The sequence below is a fragment of the Ovis aries genome, chromosome 11 (genome assembly GCF_016772045.2).
Source record: "Ovis aries strain OAR_USU_Benz2616 breed Rambouillet chromosome 11, ARS-UI_Ramb_v3.0, whole genome shotgun sequence".
In the NCBI taxonomy this organism is placed as follows: Eukaryota; Metazoa; Chordata; class Mammalia; order Artiodactyla; family Bovidae; genus Ovis; species Ovis aries.
The window spans coordinates 33,944,453-33,967,344 of NC_056064.1; the positions used below are offsets into that span (position 1 = coordinate 33,944,453).

Here is a 22,892-nt window from a genome sequence, read left to right on the forward strand (position 1 = left end):
CTAACATCACTTTCCATTAAAATCATCCTCCCTCTGCCCCTCAGGAAGGGCTGGTTCTGGGTCTGAGGCAGAAGTCCTGGAGGAGCCTGGGATGTGTCATCAGATAGATGGGAGGTGCTCAGAAAACCACGGGGATTTGTCAAAAGGACAAGGGGCATCTGGAAGGGGTCCCACTGACCAGATCTGAGACAATGTAAGCATCAGCAGAAATAATAGTAATGGATCATAATCTTTACTATCTGAAAGCAAGATGTCACCTTATCAATATAAATAAAGGAAGAAAAATTATTTTTTTTCCAACAAAAATATAAAACCAATCTGACTTCACGCTGATTCAGCCAGTCCCCGTCCAACACCCCAGGGCTCTTCCTTACTTTCTTTTTGGGACCGTGGTCACCCTCCTTCCCTGCACAGCAAACTCCATCCTCCGTCCTTGGTTCTGACAGCTTCACTGCTTTAAGTGGTTTACGTTCTTTCCCAAGAGACTCAGCCTCATCCCAGAATTGCCACACCTATCTCACCACCCACAGCAAACCTAAGCAAAGGTCCACACTTATTTTCAATCCTTTTTGGACCTTAGGCTCACCATTCCACTGAAGGTGCCCAGTGTTTAAACCAGAAGAGGCGCCTTCTGAGCTGGGTATTGATGGATGAATAGGAGTCTCCTGGGAAGAGAAAGGGGAAGAGAGGCCATGTGTTTGGAAAGGCTGGGGGGCGACTTGGACATGTGAGGTGTTCCCCCTGCTGTGGCTGCAGTCCAGGTTTGTTCAGAGGGAAGGGGAGTAACAAAGAATGAGTCTGGAGAGGTGGGGTGGGGAGGAGTAACAGGGAAGGCCCTGGTGGTTGGGCCAGGAGCTTCGGGTCAATAGTGGGTCACAGGGGGCATCAGAGTTTAGAAACTGTGGTGGATGGATTGGTAAATGAGTGGGAGTGGCTGCGACCACAAGTTCAGCATCCTTGCTGCTGTGGAGACTCGGTTTTATCATCTGTAAGGTGGGTGCAGGAGGAGGACCCACTCCCAGGGCTGCTGGGGGACGCCCTGGAGTCTGAGAGGGGCCTGTGGCTCACACCTCCTGTCTGGGACATCTCTGCTTCCTGTTTCTCCGTCAGGGGAAGTCTCGGTCTCAGCTTCAAAAGCACAAACACGCTCTCAAAACAAAGGAAGCTGGTCCTCAACTGCGGAGGAAGCAGGAAGCTGCCGGCCCTGCTAGCAGCCCAGCTGCCGGGGCTTGGGGACGGCGGTATGGAGTCTGTGGCCCTGTACAGCTTCCAGGCCACGGAGAGTGACGAGCTGGGCTTCAACAAGGGGGACACGCTCAAGGTAGGGTGGCCGGGGCTGGCCGAGCTGTGCCTATGTGGTATGGGGGGTGCTTAAAATCAGGGCCCTGATGGCCCTTCTAATAGAGTCTAGTCTCTGGAGGAAGATAGGCCCAGCTTCTCCAGCCATTGGCTACGTGACTCTGGACAAGCCACCTTCTGCCTCAGATCCTCAGTTTTCCCATCTGAGAAATGGAGAGTTAGTTAGTGCTCCCTCCTTTAGGAGCCATTCTGAGAATTCAGCGTAGTGAGTGGCAGGGGCTGATTCAACACCCAGTTTCCCAGGAAAGAATTTGAAATGAGTTAGAGAGAGAGAGGCAAAGAGACCGAGACAGAGAGAAGGTCTTGGGAATTAAGTACACACACTAACCTATCGGGGATAAAACAACTGTGACTAAGGGTCTACATGGGCCTACCCCCAGGTGAGATGAGCCTCAACGCTACGCAGCCCCCTCGTGGAACCTCTGTGAGGAGCACATACCCTCCAGGGCAGAGGGGTTTCCAGGCTCTCTCTCTAGGGAAGTGTCCCTGCTTACATGCCTGCATCTGGAAGCAGAGCTCAGGGCCCTGATTTGGGAGTGTCTGGCACAATTTGGGCGCTGGAGCTGCCATCAAGTCCTGCTCAGGAAGCTCCGTGGGCCCCAGGCTCCACGCCGGCTTGGTAGGCATGAGACCGGCCATCCTTCCAGTCTGAGCCGGGGCCCCGCTCCGCGCCGCCCCAAGCTTCAGGCCTCAGAAGGGACAGCACCTCCCGTAGGCTGACCATGTATGGAGCCAGGTCTGAGCTTGGCAGTGTGCTCCAACGTCCGCTTAAACTGCTGCGGCCCCATTTTGCAGGTGACTAAGAAAGGCCCCCAGGCACCATGACTTGCTCAGTGTGGGGTCGAATGTGAACCCTGAACCTGGGCTGGGGCGAGAAGCTGACAGTTCTAAGACCACATCATTTTGAGGAAGTTCCCCCTTATCTGTGCTGGGATGCTGGCCCTTGGCCCCCTGGGTGGCCTGCAGGGGGTGTTGACCTGAAGACGTGTGGTTACTTGAGGGCGGGGAAGGTTGGCACCAGGACCAACAGGCCAGTGCAGGAGACTCTGAGATCTAGGTCCAGCTCACAGGCCTTGTTAGCCAGTCTGAGAGAGTTTGGGTCTCTAGTTCCAGACTCCGGGGCTTGGGAGAAAGTGGAATCACGAGGAATTTGGAATGGGGTGGTCGGTCAGTGCTTTTCACCTGAGACCTGTGATGGGCAGTGTGGCGGGGAAGGATCTGTGGGGTCCCCCAAGGGAATCACTGTGAAAACTATGACACCCCCTTCCCTCCTGGATGCCTGGGCTCACTACCCACCCAGAGACTGGCCGAGTTCCCACTAACCCTGGCTGGAGCGCTGGCATCTCCTGCTGTGTTTGCTTCTAACCCGGGCTCCTGAGGGCAGGGACATAAACCAGTGCCAGCACGGGGCAGGCCCTCAGCAAAACACGGGGTGTCAGAGGAAGGAAGGCGGGATTAAGATGTTAGCCAAGACCCAGGAGGGGACCTCTCAAGGCATGACAGGCCATGGGAGGGGCTGCCTTTTCCTTCTTTCATGCAACAAACCCTTGCTGCCCTGTGGAGCATTGTCCTGAGTGCTGAGGCCACAGGCAGTGGACAAAGCCCAATCCCTGTCCTCCCAAACCTGACATTCCAGAGGGTGAGTCATGCCAGGAGGTGACAGATGGATGGAAGCAATCACCCGGGAAGATGGAATGCAGAGGGTGGGAGGGGCAGGGGGACAGCTTTAGACTGGGGGGGGGGGCGGTCTGGGCAGTCTCTCAAAAGAAGTGACACCTCAGCTGAGATCTGAAGGGTGAGCGGGACCCAACCACGCAGAGAAGAGGCGGGGGAGGAGAGTGAAGGAGGAGATGCACCCAGCGGGGGTGGGGGTGTGAGTGAGTCTGCAGCGTGGATTCAGCCTAGCTCCGTGCTCCACGATGGCATAAAATATCACACAGTCCCTAAAAACGCCATCTGGGGAGGGGTCATTTAACAACTCAAAAATGCTCATGAGGCAACATGAAGTGGCAAAAAGGCAGAATACAGAGGAATATACACAGAGAGCCAACTCACACGTACTCAGTAGATTTGAGTTTAAGGGATGGGAAACTGACATTCTGCAGGTGAGAAAGGGAAAGCTAAGCCTCTTAGAGGCACCGGATTCGTGCCTAGGAGAAAACACCAGAATGTCCTGAGGAGTTAGTCCTTGGTCCTGGGAGGCGGGCCATCAGCAAGTCCCACCTCCTTGTTCATGCCCCTGCCTTTCCCTGAGGGACAGGGATGAGCAAGTGGGCCTTCCAGGGTCAGACAGGGCCCTTCCTCACGGTGGTGCAGGTGCCAGGTCAAATTCTGCCTTGATTTAAGGTTTTGATGGATTTTTTTTTTTTGCATTAAATTTTAAACAGTCTAATTTTTAGAACAGTTTGAGGTTTACAGAAAAATCGAGAGGATAGTACAGAGGTAGTCACATCTGACACCACACGCCCACTCTCACCCATGCACACCCTCTCCTGTGGTAACATTTTAAAGTATCAACTTGGTTCATTTGTTACTTTAATAGACTGATATGGATACATTATCATTAACTACTGACAGCATGAAAATTTTTAGCATTGATTTTGATTTTTTAACATATTCTCTTAAAATACTATTTACGTTGATTCGTGACATCCTCGGAGCTCCCTAAAATTTTGCACTCAAAGTGCCTCCCCCACCTCACGTGGTCTGGAGTCCGATTTCTGTAACTGCAAAAGTTCGACGCAACAGCCCTACAGCCCTGCAGCCCGGCAGCCCTGCTCTCTCTCCAACGCCCATTTGGTGACTGAGCATGCAGGGTGTCCATTCACGAGCGTGTTTCCAGAGCACCAGCTGTGAGCACCCAGTGGACAGGCAGATCCCAGGCCCTGGGAGCTGGCAGGACGCTGTTCTTCCAGTCTAAGAGCTCTGCTCTTAGACGACCCTCTGGACAAGAAGCCCCAAATGTCACTTCCCTAAAACATAGCTCCATCCCAGGAGCAGGCTGCTTTGGGTGCACAGTACCTGGCTCTCCTGGCTAGAGGAAAGATGTGGGTGCTGGCTTACCTTTACCTCTTTATCGACAGCCTGGCCCCCAGAACCCAGACTCAGGGCGCCCACGGCCTCAGCACCTCCACGGGGACGGCCGGTGCGCCCCAGGTTGGACACAGCCAGCCCTCTGCTCCCCACCTGCCCCCGCAGCTGTTCCATAGCACCCGGCAGCCACACCCACCCACCAGCACCCAGGCCCAGAATTTGGGGGTGGTCTTGGCTGCTTTCTCTGCATCTCAGAGCCAGCCTGTCAGCAGCTCCCCCTAAACCATCCCTAATCTGACCACATCTCAGTCACCCCAGTCCAGGGCCCCATCACCGCTCACCTGGGCCCAGCTCCTCACATCCCTCCCTCCAGTCCACAGCCTGGTCTCCACACAACAGCCACAACCCAGAGCCTGACCTTCCCCCAGTGGCCCTCAATGGTTTCTCTTGTTTGTTTTTGTAAATAATTTTATTTATTTATTGGCTGCGCTGGGTCTTTGTTGCTGCGTGGGCTTTCTCTAGTTGCGGGAACAGGGGCTACTGTCTGGTTGCTGTGCTTGGGCCTCGCATTGCTGCAGCTTCTCTGGTTGCTGAGCACAGGCTCTGGGGCGCGGGGGCTTCTGTGCTTACAGCTCGCGGGCTGTAGGGCACAGGCTCAATAGTTGGGGTGCTCTGTGGCGTGTGGGATCTTCCTGGATCAGGGATCGAACCTGAGTCTCCTGCATTGGCAGGTGGGTTCTTTACCACTGAGCCACAGGGGAAGCCCACTTGTCTTGGTTTTGAAAATAAAAATCTGAAGAGCCTCCTCACTCCCACCAGAGTACGATAACGTCCAGGTCTCGCCCTCCCTGTGCACCTCACGGCCTGGCCCCTGCCTTAGCTGCAGTCACACAGCTTTCCTTTCTGCTCCAAGGACAGCTCGCTCCCACCTCAAGGCCTTTACACTGGCTATTCCTTCGGCCATGGACACTGTTCCCCACATCCCATGTCCAGCCTTTCCTATAATTCGGGCCTCAGCTCACATGTCAGTCACCTCCTCAGAGATGCCTTTCTTGCCCACTCTCCCAGCCCTGTGGACAATCCCCTGCCCCAACCAGGCATCTACGTCTTCCTGACGTATGTTTTGCGAACACTCCCCACTGCATTAAATTATCTTGTTTATTTGTCTGTTTCCTGTTTCTCCCTCTGCCTCTGCCTACTAAAGCGGGATCTCCTGCTCCCTGCTGTGTCACTGGGCTGGACACAGAGCCTGCCCTGCAGGAGGTGCTCAGTGACCACGCTGGCCAGGGGATAGTGGCACAGGACAGCACCCAGGAGAAGGGGCCAATCTGGGGGCAGGCCAAAGTGGGAGCATCACCAGGGAGGGTTGGCAATTCCTGTATCTCAGAGGGTCTGGGGGCTTTGAGCAATGTTGACAGCAAGACCTCAGCTACCGCAACCCATCAGAACATTTCTGAGTCTTTCCCTGGAGTGGAGATGACAGGAAAACAAACAAAACTGGGATAGACAAGACGTGTTACAGCCTCATGTCCACACAGGACTTTGTAGGTCACAAAACACCACCACATGCCGTGTAGGCTGCGCCTGTTTTATGGTTGCAGAAACTGAGGCCAAGGCTGCAGAGAGAGTTAGAGGCAGGCAGACTGCTCTAGAGCCCAAGGCTCCCGGGAACCTTCACTGAATCTGTGTCCCATAAGCCCTGATCTTCCCACTAAGCTGGAGTCGGGGAGGGGGGGTTTGTTTTGTGTTGTTTGGTTTTCAGCAAAAGTTTTCCTGAGTCAGCCACCTGCTTCCGGCTGTCCCTGGGGACGCTAGCCCGGCCCAGACAGTGGAGACAGGAAGGAGGGGGCTTGGCGGGCCAGGCGGTCAGACGAGCTGCTGCCCCAGCCCTCGCTCCCACGGGGCCTCTGCTTGGGCGGCTCAACTGTGTCTGATTTTTTGTCTCAACCAAGCATCCCCACCGGGTTGGAGCTGATACATGGACCTGCTCTAGGATGGACAGGAAAGACGGCCCTTGGGCAGGGTCCAGAGACAGAATGAAGGGGGACTGGCGTGAAGAGTGAGGGGGTCCTGCTCACCTCCTCTCTGGGCCTGTGCCCTCCTCTGTGAAATAGCTTTTGATGACAGCAGCCCCAGGGGCCGGGGTGAGAAGGGGTGGCCGTGGCGAGCCAGCCCAGCAACAGGGGAGGGAGCCCAGCATCCCGCCGCCACCCACAGCGGCTCCCACCTACACTGGGGTTTCAGTTCCCCTCGGGCCACCTGCAGGGCGACGTGAAACCTGTGACCCGAGCCTCATCTCAGCCCAAATACCTCCCGTTTGCTCCCCAGGGTCTGAGCCCCCAACCCAACCGTCACCCCTGAGTTCAGACTTGCGGGTTTGTAAATGTGGGTGACCCCAGGTGACCACCACTTGGAGGGGTTCCTCAGACTCCCCCCGCCCCCGGGTCAGCGGAGGCGTCGAGTAGTACCATGGGCCCCATGCCCAGGGCCACAGCTCAGGGACCAAGGGGCTGCGGGGTCTGCCCTAACCCCACGGGGTGCTGGGGGTCTGGGTGGCAGCACTTGGATATCCAGCTCCAGCCCCCCGAGCTCAGCTCACAAACCAAATCCTCCTCTATGACCTGTGGGCAGGCCCCCCTCCAAAAAAATGGGGCAGGGAAGATCATGGAATCACACTGGGTGGGGCCAGTGACCTCGCCTTCCTCTGGGAAGCGGGCCCTGGGGCTGGGAAGGGGGCCCCTCAGCAAGGGAAGCCAACACTCCTGGGTGACCAGGAGCCATGTCTCTCCTGCCCACAGATCCTGAACATGGAGGATGACCAGAATTGGTACAAGGCCGAGCTGCGGGGCGCCGAGGGGTTTGTCCCTAAGAACTACATCCGCGTCAAGCCCCACCCGTGAGTAGCTCCCCCACATCCACAGGCCCCCTGCCCCGCTGCCAAATGTCCCCTCCCAGCCTGGCCCAGACAGAGTGACCTGCAAGGCCTCACCTCAGCCTCCCTCCATCAGTCTGGAGCCCCCTGTCTGTACCCTGAGCAGAAATGGGGGACAGAGGTGTGATGACTTGTCCCAAGTGGTGGTAGTCTGGGCCAGTCCAGGCCACAACACCGAGGACCTGGGACACCAGAGAGCAACTGGGCCCTGGAGAAGACGGGGCCTGGGCACTCAACGGTGGGCCCACCGGCTGCGGCGTGGCCTCAGGCAGGCCCTGGCTCTCTCTGATCTTGTTTCTCTGTCTGCAGTCCAAGGAGGGCCAAGGCTCCACTCGTGGGGGGTCCTAGGAGCCTGTGCGGGGGTGGGAGTGAGGGGCCAGGAAGGAGAGGGGCAGGAAAGAGGCAGCCCTGAGGGCCCTGCCACTGGAGCAGGGGAGTGGGGGGAGCTGGACACTGGCCAGGTAGAGCTGGGACAGGGCAGAGCAGGAGTCAGGTGTGGGGCCCAGGCAATCCCAGGCCTGGGAACTGCTGGCCCAGGGAAGTCCCTGGTCAGGCCTTCAACGTTGAATGCCCTAGTCTCAGCCCCGGGACAGGTCTAAGTGGTCAAGAATCTGTGAAAAACCAAGTGGATATGCGTGGAGTGAAGGCTGAAGTAGCCTTGAGACACAGTCATTCACCAAACACTGGCTATGGCCCCAGGGACCCAGCCCGGGTGATGCTGGAGACACGTGTTGAGATGCTCGGGTCAGAGCACCCATGTCCCAGGGAGAGACAGGAGGTAAAGAAAGAATGACAAGAGAAGGCAGTCAGCACTGAGATAACTAACCAGGGAGGCCTTCTCGGAAGAGGTGACAAACTGAGGTTTTGAAGGATGTGTGTAGGAGTTAGCTGCGTAGAGTCAGAAAAGGGCATTCCTGGGAGAGGGGCAATAAGAACCCCTGGCTGTGGGCCTGCCAGCGGGGCCTCAGAGCCTGGGTGGAGGGTGGGAGGAGCCACGGATGGGTTTCAGCGTGGATGGGGGTCCTGATGCGGAGGCAGGTGACAGGGCTGGGAAGGCTAGAGGGGGCAGGCTGGGAGGTGTGACATGTGTGTGGTTGTGGGGTGAAAGGAGAGCAAGGTGCAGGGCCAGGGTGGGGCCTGGAGGCTGTTTCCTCTTTATCTGTCTTTGAGTTCTTTCCAAAGCTGCCACCACCTCCGGCTTCCTGTGTTGGGCAAGGCCTCTACCCACCTAGCTCCCCTGTCTGGGCTCCAAGCACTCCCACCCCACGACAGATCCTATAGCCTGGACTCCAGGCCTGCAAGGTCTCTGGGCTGTGTGACCTTGATTTCCTTAAAGGGAGACAGATGGAGAGAACCTGCCAGGGCCACCAGCCAGTGCCAGGTCAGTGAAAGGCACAGTGGAAGTGGGAGCCTCCAGGTGGAGGCTGTGGCCCAGCGAAGGCTGCGAGCCTAGGAGGTTGGAGGCCACTGAGAAACCCAAGTAGAGGCTTTGGTTTACTCAGAAGGAAAGAAAAGCTGATGGATTTCAGGGCCATGCCCTTTGGCGCAATATGGTGGTTGAAGCCAGTCTCCAGCAGGGTGGGTAGCAGCCGTGGAAGGTTCCATGTCTGATGGCCCTGGGGTCCCTGGGACAGATCAGGGACCAAGGGCATTTCCCCCACCTGACTGAGGCCAGGTCCAGGTGCGTTCTGGGCTAACTTCACCCTTGCCCTGGCTCTGAAATAGCAGTGGGGAAAGTCCAGCCAGCTACTGACTCAGCCCCTGGGGCTCCAGTGCAGGACGTGGCAGGGCAGGGTTCTCGGGGGGGGGCCCTGATCACCACCACCACCCTGCAGCCCAGGGAGCCTGGGGCAGGTGTGATGGAGGCCATCTACTCCCAGGGCCTCTGGGCATCGCAGGCAGGGTCCATCGAGGGTCTGACCCCGTTGTGTGGGGGTCTAGGAGTGCATGGTCTGCTGGGCCGGGGAGGTAGAGTAGAAGTTTGCCAGGAGTGTGGGCAGACCAGCTAACGGTGGGGGAGGTGGGGTCCGCATGGGTGAAGGTCGGAGCAGTGGCGGTAAACCCCTGCAGGTGGCGGTGCCCTCGTCCTCCCAATGGCCCTGCGAGCTGGGTGCTCTCGTCAGTGTCTTGTGGGCCAGGAGATGGTGGCACAGAGACGAGTGGCCTGTCCAGGGTCAGAGACGGAGGGAGGTTTGCCTCAGGTACTGTGGGCCTGGGCTATGCCCACCAGGACGAAGTTGGGGAAATTTGCCGGGCAAATCTTGGGAGAGGACCTCTGCTCCTTCTTGGGCCTCAGTTTCCACATCAGTAAAATGGGGGCTAAGTGAGGAGTGAGGTGGGTTCTGGGGGTGTCAGGATGGGGAGGCTGGTTTCTCCCATCCTGTCCTTTGAGCCACTGAGGACCAGGAGGGGGCTGGGCAGCCTCCTCAAGACTGCGGTTGCAAAAGCCTTTGAGGGTGACGGCCGCCCACACACAGACGCCTCCTGTGGGGTTTTGTGGGTTCTTCAGAGACACCGGGGTCGGGAAACGCCCACATGGGGCCCCACTGGACCCCTGCTCCCCCGTGGCAGCACCTACACCTGTTCCTGCTGGGGGCTTCCCGGAGGAGCTCCGTTCCGGGCACCCCCAAGCCCCGGGCCCTCCACGTCCCAGCTCAGCCTCCAGCCTGGAGGTTCCTCCGGGACTCCCAGAGACCCAGGCTGAGCTCTAAGAGGCAGCCTGGAGCCCCACCCTTGGCCGCCACTTCCACCGCCTCCACTCCAGAAAAACCCACCATGAGATGGGCCCAGGCCTCCTCACCCCCTAGCATGGGGGCAGTTGTGGGCTAGAAGCTCACTTTTGGGGTATGGGCTCCCAGGAGTGGCATCTAGAACACAATGTCAGGACCAGGATTTTATTTTGGGGTGGAAAGTGGGGAGGAGACTTGAAACTGCTCCTTCTGGTTGGAACCAGGGTGCCAACGCCATGAGCTGAGCAAGGTGCCTGTCCTGCTCCCCTCGGTCACCACCTGAGACATTGGGGGCCCAACCTGCCCACACACAGGCCGGGCACATCAGTAAAAAGCCCTCGGAGGAGCTGTCAGCACTCACACATGGCAGGCAGGGGAGGGGCAGGTAGGGCTACAGGCAGGACCCTGTCTGCCTGCACCTGAGCCCCTGTGCTGGGCTTGCAGAGCTCTCTGTCAAATCCTGACATGACAGGAAATTCCCGCCTCGTATCCGCCCTGGCGCTCAGACTCAGGAAGGGGAGAAGGGAAACGGCTCAGGGAAGGGAGGCTTGGCGGCCTCGGGGCGCCAAGGTCTCACGGTGAGATTCCGGCCACACTGGGCTTTGGTTTCCCCATGTGAACATCAAGAGTGGACTAAAACCCTGGGGCTGAGAAGCCAGCTGGAGATCACCTGGGCCCTCTGAGGGTAGGTGATTCCCAAAGAGCCAGACTCTGCCAGACTGCCTGGTGCATTTACAAGGAACCTTCTATATACCCAGTTCTGTTTGGTCAGAAGGAAGAGGGACTTGAACCTGTGAGGAAAAGTCCAAGTGGCCTCAGTCTGTGCATCTGTGAAATGGGTACAGGGAGAGACTCTTCCTCGCCAGAGCAATATTTCTCTTTGGTGGTGGTTTACTCGCGAAATTGTGTCTGACTGAAAAAAAGACAAAATAAATTGTGTTTGACTGTTCACAATCCCACAGATTGTAGCCAACTAGGCTGTCTCTGTCCATGGAATTCTCCAGACCAAGAATACTGGAGTGGTTTGCCATTTCCTTCTCCAGAGAATCTTTCCTACCCAGGGACTGAACCTGGGTCTCTTGCATTATAGGCAGATTCTTTACCATCTGAGCCACCAGGGAAACCCGTTTCTCTCTGGTCATCTTTAAAATATTTTTTCACTTTTAAGAACCTACAATAGGAAATGTAAAAGCCCAGGTCAGGGTGGCTGGGTCAGAGTTCACTGAGGTGTGTGTTTGCCTGAGTCTGTGCTCATGTTAAGTCACTCAGTTGTGTCTGACTCTTTGTGACCCCGTGAACTGTAGCTTGCTAAGCCCTGGGATTCTCCAGGTGAGAATACTGGAGTGGGTTGCCATGCCCTCCTCCAGGGGATCTTCCCAACCCAGGGATCGAACCCGAGACTCTTGCGTCTCCAGCATTGGCAGGTGGGTTCTTTACTACTAGCGCCACCTGGGAAGCCCCGTGTGTTTGTTTGGTGTGTTGGCAAAGGTTTGTGCTCGGGAGGCAGAATGCTGGGACTAAGTACAGCTCCTGTCTGCCACCATCTGTGACCTTGGGTACATGACTTCTGCCTCTCCGGGCCTTAGGTTGATAGTCTGTAAAGTGGGTGCAGTCGCACCTCCTGTGTCCAGGACTGCTGGGAGGACCTGGCTGTGATGGGTGCCCGGCACTGGGCAGGGTGGCCGGCCCCTGCCCTCACGTTGCCCTCTCTGCAGGTGGTACTCGGGCCGGATCTCCCGGCAGCTGGCGGAAGAGATTCTGAGGAAGCGAAACCACCCAGGAGCCTTCCTGATCCGGGAGAGCGAGAGCTCCCCAGGGGAGTTCTCTGTCTCTGTGAAGTGAGTTCTGACCCGAATACGCGGAGGAGGGTGGGCAAGGACAGGCCCTTGGAGCGGGGAGGGAACGACAGACCCCTGGAAGCAAATGATCGTCTGGGTGTGAGGTGACTGCAGGGAGTGGCCCTGGGCAGTGAGGATTGGAGGCTGACTGGGAGTCCTCCCATGCCAGGCCAAAGTGTCAGCCATTTTTCCATGAGCAGCAAGTCACCAGGGGAAGCTGATATGACAAGGCTGCAGGGGGAGAGCAGCAGGCCCCCCAGGGTAGGTGTCCAGGGTGTGCTCTGAACAGGGTCCCCCTTGTGCTACGCAGTCAAGAGGATGGACCCTGGGGCCAGAGCGCTTAGGTTCACGTTCCAGCTCAGCCGTTTCCTGTCTGTGTGACTTTGGGCATGTCACTTAACCTCTCTGTACCTGTTTCCTCACGTGTAAAATGAGTTATTGCGAGGAGCAAATGAGTCATTCTATCGAGAGCCGTTAGAACAGTGGCTGCCACTGAAGCAGGGTAGCAGCCTCTGGGCAGAGCAGAACCTGAAACCAGAAGTCACAATGGGGCAATAAGGAGTCCAGGTGGAAGGAGGGGCAGGAACCGGGGAGGGGGTCGGGCCCTGCTTGTCTCTGTCCTGCCTCTTCTGCACCTGAAACAGGGGGATGTGGGAGCAGCAATTCAAGGACTAGTCGCTGAGTTGTGTGCAGTGTGCCGGGCAGCGTCAGGGACTCAGGAAGCAACAGGGAAAAAACAAAGTTGCTGTCCTTCAGGGTTTGTGTCTTAGTCGGGGAGACAGACCTTGAACAAGGAGAGAAACGAACACAGCAGGAGCCAGGTGGCAGGGGCTGATGGCCTCAGGTTTGAGCAGAGATCTGCAGCTGCGGTGCAGGCTGTCCGGGGCCTCGGGAGTGAGGACTGGGAGGAGAGCTTCCAGGCAGAGGGAACAGCAAATGGAAAGCCCCTGGGGTGACTGGGCAAAGCCAGTGGGGGGAGGGGTGTCAAATCCAGAGAGAATGGCCTGATAGGTCCCAACCAGGGGGCGGGTTCCCCCAGAACAACAGGCCCCCACGGAGCATCCCCACTAGGGGAAGGAAGTGGATCCCTTGGGCTACCGAGGAGGAGGATGGCTGGGATCAAGGGGGGGCCTGGAAAGAGCCAGGCGGAGCCTCTGGTATTAGCACTGGGATGGGGCTGGAGGGTCAGGGAGGTGCCATGTGCCCGTGAACTGGGACCACCAATAATACCACCATCAGGGTTGCTGAGGGCACTGGGCACGTAGCTGGATGGGATGGGTGGGTGGCTGTGGGCAGTGTGGCCTCAGTGTGCTGGATGGCACCAGTCTTCTAGAACTTGGATGTGTCACAGCCAATGGCTGGCTGATTTTCCAATGGATAAACACACCTATGTTGATGGCTTTGATGGCTTCTGATGGGGCACCAGGCTCAGAGGAGGGAAGAGCTCATGTCTCCCAGCAGGCCAGCCATGAGGCTCCTGCTTGCAGAAATGTGCCCCAAGGGAGGCCTTTCCTATCTGTTCTGTACAGAGCTTGTGGTGGTGTGTGGTTGGCACACTGGAGCCCAGCAAGTGGGCTTCTCCTAGTCGGGGTCAGGAGGGCTGCTGGGGATGGTGGTCCCCCATCAGGGGTCACAGCCCTCACCCGCCCCTCTCCAGGCTTTGTCACCAGTCTTGGCTTTTATCACTTCCGTTTCCCCTGGGAACAGGCTGAGCTCCTGATCCAAGGCAAGGGCTCTCCTCCTCTCTGAGCCTCAGGGGTGGTGAGACCCCAGTTCTTGTCCCTGAGCGTCTGGAGCCCCCTGGCTTGCCCCTCCCTCCACAGCCCAGCCCCTGAGGCCAGTGGGTCCCCCGAGGAACAGGAAGTGGCAGTTTTCCCTGTGCCAGCTCCCAGGGCCCAGTATCTCCTGGGAGAGGCGCCCGCCAGGCGGGCTGGTCTGGCCTCGCTCCAGGAATCAGCTCCAAGGTCACCGCAAAGGAGGGCACAGGGGCCTTCTTTGGCCACATCTGCAGCCTGAACTGAGCTTCTACCTGCCTCCCTCTCCCCTGAGAGTGGATCCCATGGCCTGAACTTCTGCCGTGGGTGCCCTGGCACCCTGCCCTCTCCTGGAGCCTCCCTGGGCATGCAGACCCGCCACCCCAGCCACGGGGTCAGGCCAGCCAGCTCAACCTTTGGGGTGTGTGTGTGTAGGACAGGGGAGGAGTCCCTCAGAGAGTGAGGGACTGGGGCCTCCACGATGCCTGATCGAGGGAAGTTCGATGGCAGCAGACATTCCACAGGCTGGAGGAGATGACATCTGAGCTGGGCCCTGAGGCATGAGTAGGAGTTTGGTGCACAAAAAGGACAGGGGATGCCAGGCCCAGGGAACAGCAAGTGTGAAGACCAGGGGTGGGGCAGAGAAGGCGGGCTTGGAGAGCAGTTTGTCTGTCTGAGCAGGAGGGGGATGAACAGTTTTAGGGAGCCAGCACCAGTGCCGTCTGGGAAAGGGGCCTGGAGTGTCCCTCAGAGAAATCCCCGCACACACACTGTCCCCTCTGCTCCACCCCAGGCATCCTGCCCAAGCCCTCTCCCCTAGCTCAGAGCCAGAACCCTGGGTGCCCGGGTTGTGGTGTGTACACAGCACCACAAGGTGGCGCCCTCCAGCCTCAGTTGCATCCCCCAGGCCAGGATCCTGGATCCTGCCCCTATTCTGGTCCATGCTCTGTCAGGCGGCCTTTCAGGGCCCTTGGAGGACCACCAGGCAGACCTCAGAGCAGGAAATAGACTCAGGGAATCTGTGCTAGGAGAGTGGCTTTTGAGCAAGAATATCAGCTGTGTAACCCTGGGCAAGGTACCTGGTCTGTTTCCTCGTCTGTGAGGTGAACATTGATGTAAGGGGCTGAGTATGCTGCCAAGTGTTGGCTTCCCCGGTGGCTCAGCAGTAAAGAACTCGCCTGCCAGTGCAGAAGGCACGGGCTCGATCACTGGGTGGGGAAGAACCCCGGAGAAGGAAATGGCAACCCACTCCAGTGTTCTTGCCTGGGAAATTCCACCGACAGAGAAGCCTGGTGGGCTACTGTCCATGGGGTCGCAGAGAGTCAGATATGACTTAGCGACATGAACAATAACAATCCCCAAAGCCAGCTATAGTTGTCATTGCCATGTCAACTCTCCTAGGACCACACAGTGCCTCCTGGCCCCAGCCCCATGGCCCCAGCCTGTTAGAGAAAGCCCAGTGGCCATGTGGGGGTGAGCAGCCCAGCTCTCCCTCTGTGTAACCTCAGCAGATCCCATCCTCCTCGGCTGCGACATCCTTATCTCCACCATGGAGACAGTAGCCAGGACGTCGTGAAGTCCAGTGACCCGACAGCCACCCTTCTGGGTGATGACTACACAGATGCATGTGCAAGAGCGTTTCCACCTCACTGGCAGGGCTCCCGGGACCTCTGATCCTACACAAGTGGCATCTCCCGCCCGCTCTCGCCAAGCCTCATAAAGCTGTCAGAGGTGGGGTTTACAGGCCTTGCTCTGCCTCCCGGAGCGACGGTGGCCACAGCTGGGCGCCCTTTACGAGTTTACAGAGGGCGGTCACCCCCCACCCCCACCTCCGGGAGCATGTCTGAGCTGGCGGCCTGCGGGCCAGGGCAGGGGCGCACGGCCTGGCTGTGTAACTTTTGCCCCCACTCTGATACAGGCTGCGGTGGGCTCCTTGGTTGGAAGCAGTTTGTTCCCCAGTGAGACTAGGAAGATGCTTGCTTCTTTTCAGGCTCAGGTGCCTGGGGTCCCAACCTGTTTGCTCTGCCCCTCTGGTTGCTGAGCCCCTACTGTGCACCAGGTCCCATGCCCAGTTTCAGAGACTCAGCTGCCAACAACTGAACAAAGCTCCCTGTCCTTTAGGCTCAGGTTCCACTGGGGCGACTGATAATTTTATACATGTATGTATGAGGAGATGTGTATGTATAATTTATTAAACAATTAGTAAATTATATAGACTCTTGGAAGATGAAAAAGGCTCTTGGAAAATGAAGCAGAAAGAATTGGAGGAAAGCATAGTTTTATGCAGGCAAAGACAGGGAGGAAGTGACCCCAGAAGCCTGGTGTGCAAGTGAAGAAACAAAGGCTCAGAAACGTGCAGTAACTTGCCTGAGGTCACACAGTCAGAAACAGCAGAACTAGAGCCCATTGACACCCCCATGACCTGAAAGACCAGGTCTGCCCTTCCACTCTCCTTCCCTGAGGCTAAAAACCTGGTGTTGGGGGTTCTCTCTCCACTCTCTTCCCAAGGTCAGTTTGATTCTATCTCACATCTGGTGCAGAACAAGTCATCCACCCCCTCCTTTTTCATAGATGGGAAGACTGAGTCTACACAAGGGCCATGCCTTATCAGAAATCACCCAGTAGGCAGTCAGCAACCTGGCATCCACCAGGCCACCAACCTGGTCTCCAAGCCCTAACTGGGGGGTCCTGGGGATCCTGACACCTTACCCCAGCCTTGTTTATCCACCCTGGCCCACTGTCACCCTGGCTAATGCCGCCACCAGGCCAGAAAAACCTGCTGGGCAGGACCAGCGGCAGCTAGCATCAGGCCTGACTTCATCCTTTAGACTTTCCTGACAGCCCAGGGGCCCGGCCCAGCCCTCACCCCCCTGGGTAGGTGGGCGTGGGGGTCACAAACAGGGATACACACACCCATGGCTGCTCAGAGACGGATGCACATGGCCGGCCTCCCAGAGCAGAGAGAGACACGCACACATCCAGGTGTGATGGAGAGACACCAGGCCCAGACATCACACACATACAGCAGGCTTGGTGCCCCCTCCAGCTCGGGAGGGCTCACCCAGCAGGGCCACCCCTCCTAGCTCTGGGGCCATCTGGACTTAGACTCGGGCCTGGGGAGGTAGGAGACAGGATGGCAGGGAGAGAGAGCCTGCCCAGGTGCTAGGTCCTCAGCCCTGTCACATGGAAGGGGGTCGGTCACTCGTTAGGCCAGGGGCTGGCTCAGAGGAGGGTCACGCCTGCTCACAGACACAGCAGACCTGCTGCCTCCAGCCGTGGGCGGGCTCCTCTCCCCTCTGGGCCCTGCTATCCCATCTTGAGCCATGCACAGGCTGGGGACTGGACCACGAGAGCTTCCCAGGTTTGAGAATCTGCCAGTTGTCAGGCTGATGAATTTGAGCAAACTCTGGGAGATAGTAGAGGACAGAGGAGCCTGGCACACTGCAGTCCCTGGGGTTGCAAAGAGTTGGACTCAACTTAGCAATTGAACAACAGCAATAAGGTTCTAGAACTTCTGGGTCCTTTGCCCCCTCCCAGGTCTCGCCCCTCCCCTGGGTATGATCAGGGAAACGCTCCATTCTGGGTGACGCCCGGGTGACTGAAGGTAACCTTCAAACACCAGAGTGTTCAAAACTGTGCTCACTTAGAGCTGAGGTCTCCTCAAAATCCCTACACCCTCCTCCGCCCCTCACCCGGAGGACAGCTGCTGAATACACCCCCAGCTCCTCTTCAGAGATGGCACTGAATTAGGGCCTCTGCCTCCCCAGCACCACGGCCACAGTCCAGGGGCCGGGAGAACCCCAGGCTCTCCGGGACAGGGCACAAGGGAGTCAAGAACCAAGGCTGCAGCAGGCCGGACAGGAGGGAGGTGCCTGCTCGCCCGCCTGCCCTCCTCCCATCCCAGGAAGTGGACACACATGTCTTACAGCCGACAGCACAGGTGCTTAGTCACCTGGGAACAATGCTTGCTGACGGCACACGAGCGGCTTTGTCTTGGGCCAGTGTGATGGCTCTGGCTGGTCACAGGGCCTCCAGCATTTTCTGGCCTTAGTTCTGCAGGTGCAGCTGGCTGCCCTCAGAGTGACGTGTGTTAGAGGGTCTGGGACTACGGCTCAGAGCCAGCGGGGGTTGCGGGGTGTCAGCGGGGTCTGGGAATGAAACAGCCAGTGAGCATGGATGCCCTGGGCTGCCCCACAGTGTCCCTGACCAGATCCTCTCCCAACTGGGCTATGCCTGGGCCGACTCCTGCCTTCCTGCCTTTGGGTATCTGTGAGCAGCGGGTTGCAGGCAGGCTGCACAGGGCTGAGGAAGACAAGGAGTCCCCTGACTCTGACGGAGGGCATCTGATGCAGCTCACAGAGCTTGGGCCATGTTACCCAGGCTTTGAAGCATGAATAAGAATTTGACTGAAGAAGAACTTGGAAGAAATAATGTAGCAGAGGTCTGGAGGCATGCTTGAAAGTGGAGAGGGAGGTTACACGTGGTTGGGATCCTTGCCTTGGGCGGGGCGGGAGGATTCCCCCTCCCCCAAGCCCAGAGAGACAGAACGGAACAAATCTCTGTCTTAAATCTCACATCTTACCTTTAACAAGGCAGCACGCCAGGCCTGGGGCTGACAGGTGGAGGAAGTGAGCTCAGACAGGGATAGGCAGCTGGGGGATGGACGCTGAGCTCCGGTCCAGGCCATGGAAGCACTCGGACGGCAGCACTGCAGGAGCTCGGGCTGCCCAGGCTTGTGCGGCCCCTCCTGGCGTGGGATAGGCCGAGCACGGCGAGGGACCGTCATGTCCCTCTGCCCTGTGGCCAGTCTGGGAGAGGCAAGCCATCCCTTCAGTTGGAAGGCGCTGGGCAGAGGGGTGGGATATAGTGCAGTTGGGATGCAAGGCTGGGTAAAGGGAGGGAGAAGAGAAAGGGGTACGTTGATCACATCAGAGTGTATTTGAAGAAAACTGAGGCTGGACAGGTCATCAGAGCCAGACCTTGAGATCAAGGTTTTAGGATTTTATCCCGAGGGCCAAGGGCCATGGGGAGCCATGGGAGGTTCTTAAGGGGGGGTGAGGGTGGATAGGAAGTATCCCACAGCCTGAACCTCTTGCACACTGGCAGGCTTTGGTCTAAGTCAGGATGGTCTTAGGACTCGCCCCTCGAGGGACTGTGAGAGCTGGGAGGGGATGAGGTTGGGGAGGGAAAAGAGAATTAAGGCTGAGAGGATGTTGGAGAGAAGAGGTGCTGTCAACTCACCTCTCTCAGAGGAACCATGCAATATTGCCAATAAATGAGCACTCACCCAAAAGGGAGGTGTTACTATGAGGAAACCGAGGTTCAGAGAAAGTAGGTGATTTGCCTAAGGTCACAGAGCAAAAAAGTGTCCTGATCCAGGCTCCGCATCCTTAACTCCACACTCCACAGCCAGGAGATTCCCTGTGCCTTGCATGGAGCCCGTTGGTGGGGCCTGGGACCCCTTCCCCACCTTGTCTCCTCCTGACTCGGTCCTCACCTGGAGAGGAAAAGGCCAGGTTCCGGGGGCAGGGGGAGGGCCCATCCGAGCAGCTGTCTGAGATGGCCTCTTCCCCAGCTACGGGGACCAGGTTCAGCATTTCAAGGTGCTACGTGAGCCCTCAGGGAAGTACTACCTGTGGGAGGAGAAGTTCAACTCCCTTAACGAGCTGGTCGCCTTCTACCGGACCACCACCATCGCCAAGAAGCGGCAGGTCTTCCTGCAGGACGAGGAGCCCCTGCCCAAGGTAGGTGGGGTTGGGGGGTGGCAGAAGGGTCTAGCACAGCTTCTCCAGTTCTGTCCTGGGGGTTGCCGTGAGGCAAGAGGAGTTGGGGCGCAGGGGAGGCGGGAAGGGCGGGTAGAAACTGCTGGGCAAGCAGAGCCTGGCTTATTCTCCGCCAGAAGCTGTGCATGGCACACAGTAGGTGTCCAGTAGTTGCGTGTTGAGTGAGTGAAAGTATGCCACCTGCTGAGCCTCCTGGGAGCCTGCACCTCACAAGTAGGAAGCTGAGGCGCAGGGAGCAACGGGACTCGTCCCAGGCCGCCTGCCAGGTGGGGTCAGCACTGGCTTCTGCTTGCCAGCAGCTGGCCTGGGGTTGGGAGGTGAGGCAGAGGGTGCCCATGGGCCAGGTCCTGGCCTGGTGGAGGGGGTCTAGCCACCCCTTGTTCTCACAATAACAGCAATTTGTCAGCCGGCTCTTTCATCAAGGGGCCCTGGGAGCTGATCTCAGTCTCATTAGGGTGATGAAACCAGCCAGCGGGGTATTAGACCTGACATACTGTTTTCCTTGGGACGGGGTGTCAGCAAGGCCTGGGGCTAGAGGTCGGGACGTTGCACAGCCTAGTGGGCTTGGGTTCTGTGGGGGAGGGAGAGGGGGCTGCAGGCTGCTGCTCCAGTCCTCCCTGTTCCTAGCCCCTCAACCCCCGCTCCTGGCCAGGCGAGAGCTTAGGGCCAGTTCATCCCTCCCGTGGGCCTCAGTTTCCCCTGGGGCCAGTAGGATGAGCCCTGGGAGCTGACAGGAGAGTAAACAGTGTTTTCAGAGGACCCCCCTCCCCCGCCTTATGCACCCTCCTTCCATCAGCACACTTAGTGCCTGGCCCACTCAGAGCTCAGTCTCAGGGATGGGTCCCCCAGAGGGTCTACTGCCCAGGCCAGCTCTGCCCTTAGAAAGTGTGAGGGGGCCACGAGGGAGCTGGGGGCTCCCTGAGGGCTCTCCCACACCCACTGCCTGGCTCTGAGGTCACCCACCTTGCGAGGCGACTGCAGAGCAGGCCCGGCCCCTGGGACCCAGGCTGCCTCCTCTGTCCTGGGCATAGAACCGCTGATTACAGCCTGTCCATGATCCTATCACCTGCCCAGATCAGATTCTGCAGGCTGGGAGCAGGGTGCCTGGTGGGCAGGCAGGTCCAGGGTGCTGGGTGTGATATCACGGCGCCGGGCTGACGTGCCCGGAGGGGAGCTCTCATCCAGCAGCCTCTCGCAGGGGACAACCAAGTCCCACAGAGGTCAGGGGCTCACCAGAGCCACTGGGGCACAGGTGGGACTAGAGCCCAGCCGGCAAGACGGAAGTGTGCAAAGTGACATCCTTTGCCTCAAAGCCTGGCCAAAGGCAACGGCAGCAGACTGCTCATAGCCACACATCACTCTACAGTTTAAAGGCCTGTTCCCGTAGGTCTGGGGCCTGGAGTCAAAAGCTCAGGAGAGAGCCCCCAAGACGCGCAGGTATCTAACCAGAGTCCCATGCTGAGGCCCAGGACTTGGTCCCTTGATTGCTGGCCATGTGATCCCAGCTGGGCTGCCAGGACAGACCCTGTGGAGATGCAGGGTCTGTGCTGCAGATGTGCAGGGAGTGGGCAGCGGGAGGCCCGTGGCGGGGTAGGGTGGGGGGATAGCTGTCATCTGAACCTGGACACAGAGCTGGGTTCAATCCCAACTCTGCCTCCTCTTGGCGCTTCCGTGGGGACAGCCCAGCCGGGGTCTCCTGAAGGCCCACTGATCGTCTCCTCCCTCGCAGCCGCCCCGGGCCTGCTTCGCCCAGGCCCAGTTTGACTACTCGGCCCAGGATCCTTCCCAGCTCAGCTTCCGTCACGGTGATATCATTGAGGTCCTGGAGCGCCTTGACCCCTGCTGGTGGCGGGGCCGGCTCTCTGGGCGGATCGGCTTCTTCCCGCGGAGCTACGTCCAGCCGGTGCACCTGTGACCGGAGTGGGCCCAGGGGCTGAGTCAGTGGACCCGCCGTCCACCAGGCATGTGGAGAGAGGACACTGGCGCCCCCAATACAGGGCTTTGGACAGGAGCATGGGTGTCTTGACTGTCTGGCTGGCCTTTGGAGCTTCATGCTAACTGGGATGGGCCCAGTGCCCTGGAACCACTGCCACGTGCAGTGCCCACAAGTCTGGGGGGCTCCAGGGCCTCCACTGGCCTCTGACATCACAGGATGGCCAGCAGGACCCGTCCAACCCAAACACCAATGCCCTGCCCCAGGAGGGCTGAAGACTCGGGCTCCACCCGAGTGGGGCCTGAAGCCAAGGAACCACAGGCTGGGCCTGCCTGTCCCTCCATTCAAAGCCCCAAGGGCTGGCTACTGGGGAGGGGGCCAGGGCCCAGTGTACTGGTGGCTTGGACTTGCTGGACAGACCCTGGTGGAAAGCGACTTCTCAGCTGTCCTTTGAAGACTCTGGGCTCCACAGGCCTCCAACACCCCTGTCCACTGCAGACACTTAGTGAGGAGGGCAGGGTAGAGGCAAGGTCCAGAGGAAGGAGGGCAGGGGTGGGAGGAATGGAGGCAGCTGCTCTTTGCCACTGGCCCCATGGGACGGATGCACTCCAAGGGGGCAGCCCTGGACATGGCCCCCTAGAAGACACAGCTGCATCTGCTATATTTGTTGAGGCCCAGGTTCTGCCCAGACCAGGGCTTCAGGAAGCAGGGGTCACTGCAGACCAGGTGGGGAGCTGGGGCAGGAGCTGGGCTTTGAGGTCCAGCAGCATCCAGGATGAGGGCAGCCTCGGTGGGCCTGGCTTAAGGAGAGGCTGGGTGTCTATGCGGATGGCGCCGCCATACAACCCGGGACGCTCAGAGGCCTGAGCTCTGGTGAATTCGCTGCTCATGACCTGGGCCCATGAACTCAAAATAAATACAGTGAAAGAATATAAGGATGTCCGTGAGAAATCTCATTTTCCTTCCAATTACAACTACTATTTTTAAAGTATCAGACATTCTTTTTTTCCCATTTCCTCCCTAATTTTTCAGGGCTCCTACTTGGCTGGCTTGGCCATTCGCTAGGCACTGGCCTGCCCTGTGGCCCAAGGTGCGCTGCCCTCCTCTGGCCCTCGGTGTTCTTGATGGGAGAAGGGCTGCTCTGGGGGCAGCGTCAGGCGAAGTAGGCGTAGAAGAAGATGTTGACGCACATGAGGAGGATGGCGTTGACACCACAGACGTGAGCCCAGAAGGCGTGTCTCTGGGATGCTCGGCCATCACCTGGGGGTGGTGGGAGGAACGGGCAGATGAGGGCCACAGGGTCCCACCCAGTGCCCTTGCCTGCCGCCCTGCCACAGGTGGGAGCAAGAGGGGGGCCTAGGGTCACACATACACACCTGTTTTCACTCCCGAGGGCTGGTCCTGAGCCAGAGTCCACCAGGTCAGGCTCTGGATCTAGAGAGAAGGGCAGGGGTGAGCCCAGACAGGGGTCAGTGACGGAAAGAGGGCAGGGACCAGGGTTAGATGGGGTTACAGGTCAAGACCTAGAAGA

The 22,892-nt window shown here is 58.3% G+C and overlaps 2 protein-coding genes across 4 annotated transcripts in view; one reads left to right on the forward strand and one right to left on the reverse strand.

Annotated features, from left to right (window-relative positions):
- The first annotated feature begins 1,157 nt into the window (after positions 1 to 1,157).
- Positions 1,158 to 22,296, forward strand: GRAP (GRB2 related adaptor protein). 3 transcript variants are annotated; one of them, XM_012186735.5, is made up of 5 exons: positions 1,158 to 1,321; positions 7,191 to 7,288; positions 11,769 to 11,891; positions 19,221 to 19,389; positions 21,158 to 22,296. In XM_012186735.5, the coding sequence occupies exons 1-5, from the start codon at positions 1,244 to 1,246 to the stop codon at positions 21,341 to 21,343; spliced, it is 654 nt and encodes a 217-aa protein (XP_012042125.3). In that variant the 5' UTR covers positions 1,158 to 1,243; the 3' UTR covers positions 21,344 to 22,296. The 3 variants fall into 3 exon arrangements, with proteins under 3 accessions (XP_012042125.3, XP_060250825.1, XP_014954160.2); XM_060394842.1 differs by having other exon boundaries at positions 19,221 to 22,296; XM_015098674.4 differs by lacking the exon at positions 11,769 to 11,891.
- SLC5A10 (solute carrier family 5 member 10) overlaps positions 22,294 to 22,892 on the reverse strand; it is a 56,590-nt gene continuing 55,991 nt past the window's right edge. Inside the window, exons 14-15 of the mRNA XM_027974813.3 lie at positions 22,738 to 22,795; positions 22,294 to 22,621 (exon numbers count right to left, since the gene is read on the reverse strand). Of these exons, the coding sequence (XP_027830614.1) occupies positions 22,515 to 22,621; positions 22,738 to 22,795 (165 nt within the window). The 3' untranslated portion in view covers positions 22,294 to 22,514. The remainder of the gene's footprint in view (positions 22,622 to 22,737; positions 22,796 to 22,892) is intronic.

Coding starts and splice junctions, on each gene's coding strand:
- GRAP (XM_060394842.1), top strand. CDS start 1,244: ATGGAGTCTGTGGCCCTGTACAGCTTCCAGGCCACGGAGAGTGACGAG. Junction 1,322..7,190: donor ACAAGGGGGACACGCTCAAG/GTAGGGTGGCCG, acceptor TCCTGCCCACAG/ATCCTGAACATGGAGGATGA. Junction 7,289..11,768: donor ATCCGCGTCAAGCCCCACCC/GTGAGTAGCTCC, acceptor CCCTCTCTGCAG/GTGGTACTCGGGCCGGATCT.